General features: G+C 38.2%; 1 protein-coding gene across 1 annotated transcript in view; it reads right to left on the bottom strand.

Moving 5' to 3' along the window:
• Nucleotides 1–1,884: 1,884 nt before the first annotated feature.
• LOC107667836 (pre-mRNA-processing factor 17-like) overlaps nt 1,885–2,790 on the bottom strand; it is a gene marked incomplete at its 3' end in the record, with an annotated part of 26,209 nt that continues 25,303 nt past the window's right edge. Inside the window, exons 6-7 of the mRNA XM_016459556.1 lie at nt 2,112–2,208; nt 1,885–2,024 (exon numbers count right to left, since the gene is read on the bottom strand). Of these exons, the coding sequence (XP_016315042.1) occupies nt 1,885–2,024; nt 2,112–2,208 (237 nt within the window). The remainder of the gene's footprint in view (nt 2,025–2,111; nt 2,209–2,790) is intronic.

The following is a 2,790-nucleotide window of genomic DNA, read 5'->3' as shown; positions in this document are numbered from 1 at the left end:
GTTTATAATCTTGACAGACCTTTCCAAGCATTTCCTGCTGAATGTGTCTCTTAAAATTCCGGATGGATAAAAGGTTTCCGCATCCCACGAGAGTGAGTGAGTGAGTGAGTGTGTGTGTGTGTGTGTGTGTGTGTGTGAGAGTGAGTGAGTGAGTGAGTGAGTGAGTGTGTGTGTGTGTGTGTGTGTGTGTGTGAGAGTGAGTGAGTGAGTGAGTGAGTGAGTGTGTGTGTGTGTGTGTGTGTGTGTGTGAGAGTGAGTGAGTGAGTGAGTGAGTGAGTGTGTGTGTGTGTGTGTGTGTGTGTGTGAGAGTGAGTGAGTGAGTGAGTGAGTGAGTGTGTGTGTGTGTGTGTGTGTGTGTGTGAGAGTGAGTGAGTGAGTGAGTGAGTGAGTGTGTGTGTGTGTGTGTGTGTGTGTGTGAGAGTGAGTGAGTGAGTGAGTGAGTGAGTGTGTGTGTGTGTGTGTGTGTGTGTGTGAGAGTGAGTGAGTGAGTGAGTGAGTGAGTGTGTGTGTGTGTGTGTGTGTGTGTGTGAGAGTGAGTGAGTGAGTGAGTGAGTGAGTGTGTGTGTGTGTGTGTGTGTGTGTGTGAGAGTGAGTGAGTGAGTGAGTGAGTGAGTGTGTGAGAGAGTGAGTGTGCGTGAGAGAGTGAGTGAGTGAGTGAGTGAGTGAATGAGTGAGTGAGTGAGAGTGTGAGTGTGTGTGTGAGAGTGTGTGTGTGAGTGTGAGAGAGAGTGTGTGAGTGTGTGAGTGAGTGTGTGTGTGCGAGTGTCATGAGGTGCAAACACACACTGAGAGCCTCATAAAGCAGCATGAACTCCAGCCACACACAAACTCATCACTGTTTGCACACTATGATGATGATGGGCGGCTAATGCCTTGTGGAAAAATAATCGCCGAATCCAGTCATAAAAAGGGAATTTACTTTATTTATTAAATGCATCTGGCAAAATTTGGATGAATAGATCAAAAGAAGGGCTGTACAAGAGTCACTTCACCAGCATTTCACCATTTCATCTGATTAAATTGTCGGCAGATATACAGAAACTCCAAGATCTTCACTACTTTGGTTTAAATTAAGTATATTACTATGGTTCAACAGAATGTACTTCTTAAAGTAATAATAATAAAGAAGAAATTCTGTAAAATAAAGAGAGGAATTTGGGGGGGGAGGAATAGGACCTTGTAATAAGCTGCTGTTTAATAATTAAGTACATTTTAATTACTAAAATTTAACAACCATAAAAACAGAATCCAGACAGAATTACAACAAAACAGAACTCAACAGAAACATGAAATAAAAAAAATAAAAATAAAAAGTTATTTAAGAAAATAAAATAAAATGGATTTTGTAAGGCAATAAAATTGTTTAATCGTGTGATTACTAAATTTTGATTAAAATTTTATTTAACCATTAAAACTGAATCCAGAAAAATCAAAACCGAAAACACAAAAATTCAGAAAAATAAAAGGAATTTGAGAAAATATAAAGTGGATTTCATAGGGCCCTAAAAATTTAATTTTTGTTAATAAATTGTCGTTTGTGTACGTTTCATGATTTCGGTTTATTAAATTTTGATTACTAAAATTCTATTTAACCATTAAACAGAATTCAGAAAAATATAAACGGCAAACAAATTTTCAGAAAAATAAAAAGGATGTTTCTAAATCGATTTTAGTTCTGTATGTTTCATTAATTAAAATGGAATTAATTTAACGGAAAAATAAAAAGGTTTTGTGAAAATTTGTGAAAAAATGAAATGGACTTCATAGGCCCTAAAAAATTTTTTTTTGTTCATAAATTGTGGTTCAATTGTGTATGTTTCATAGTTTCATTTAATTGCATTTTGATTACTAATATTTAATTTAACCATTAAAACAAGGCCCTACCTTGGTGTGTCCGGTCCAAACGTGCAGCTGTTTTTTGGGCAGGTAGCATTTCTCCGGGACGTCTGCTGAGCGCAGGTTGATGCCCACGTCCTGAGGAACGTGCAGGTACGAGCGGCCCTGATAATCATATGCATCTTTAACTGCAGGTAGGGAGAGAAAGCGGTTCAACAGCAGACCGAAGACACATTTAGCTGCACGTATGTTGTTGTTGAGGTTGTGTGTCGTACGGTGCAGGACGGTCTTCTCCTCCGCTGGAGCCTCTTCTTCATTCTTGCCTCTCTTCTGTCTCTTGGCTATGATCTCGTCTAGCTCTTTCTGCTCGTCCTGTCACATCAAAACAGGATTAAACAAATTATTAGTCTGTAATAACACAGGTTAAAGGTGCATTTGGGATTTTAGCTAGAAAAATGGCATTATAAAATGGAGAGTTCCGGTCCTTGATTCTGATTGGTTGAGCCATGTTCGAAGCTGTTGTAAATTAGTAAGTAACATACACCTTTGTTTACGTTTGTGTGCTGCACAGCAACCACTTTGTTGCAACCACAACTGTTTCAGAGGAACTACATTGTTTGGTGGAAGAATACTGTTTTTATTAATATCATTACACTTTATTTGCTCTGCTTTATTCTGTGAAACCTTACTACGTATATGGAATAACCGTTTTATAAAAGCAATAATCCCCGTGAAGCCATGGTTTACAGTGAATTTATAACAGCTAAGGGGCATTGTTAAACCACGGCTTCTTGGAGCTTATTGCTTTATTATGGCATCAATCTGGTGACAATACACAGCAATCTGATGGTTAAAGGGTCCTAAACAAATATTACACAGAGAAAGACATGTATATTAGAAAGAAAATATATTAAAAGTAGGGATGCACCGATACCACTTTTTCCAGTACTCGCC

This window comes from Sinocyclocheilus anshuiensis, unplaced genomic scaffold, assembly GCF_001515605.1.
Source record: "Sinocyclocheilus anshuiensis isolate Anshui unplaced genomic scaffold, SAMN03320099.WGS_v1.1 scaffold2417, whole genome shotgun sequence".
In the NCBI taxonomy this organism is placed as follows: Eukaryota; Metazoa; Chordata; class Actinopteri; order Cypriniformes; family Cyprinidae; genus Sinocyclocheilus; species Sinocyclocheilus anshuiensis.
Note: the sequence above shows the minus strand (reverse complement) of the source record. Positions and strands in the feature narration are given on the sequence as shown.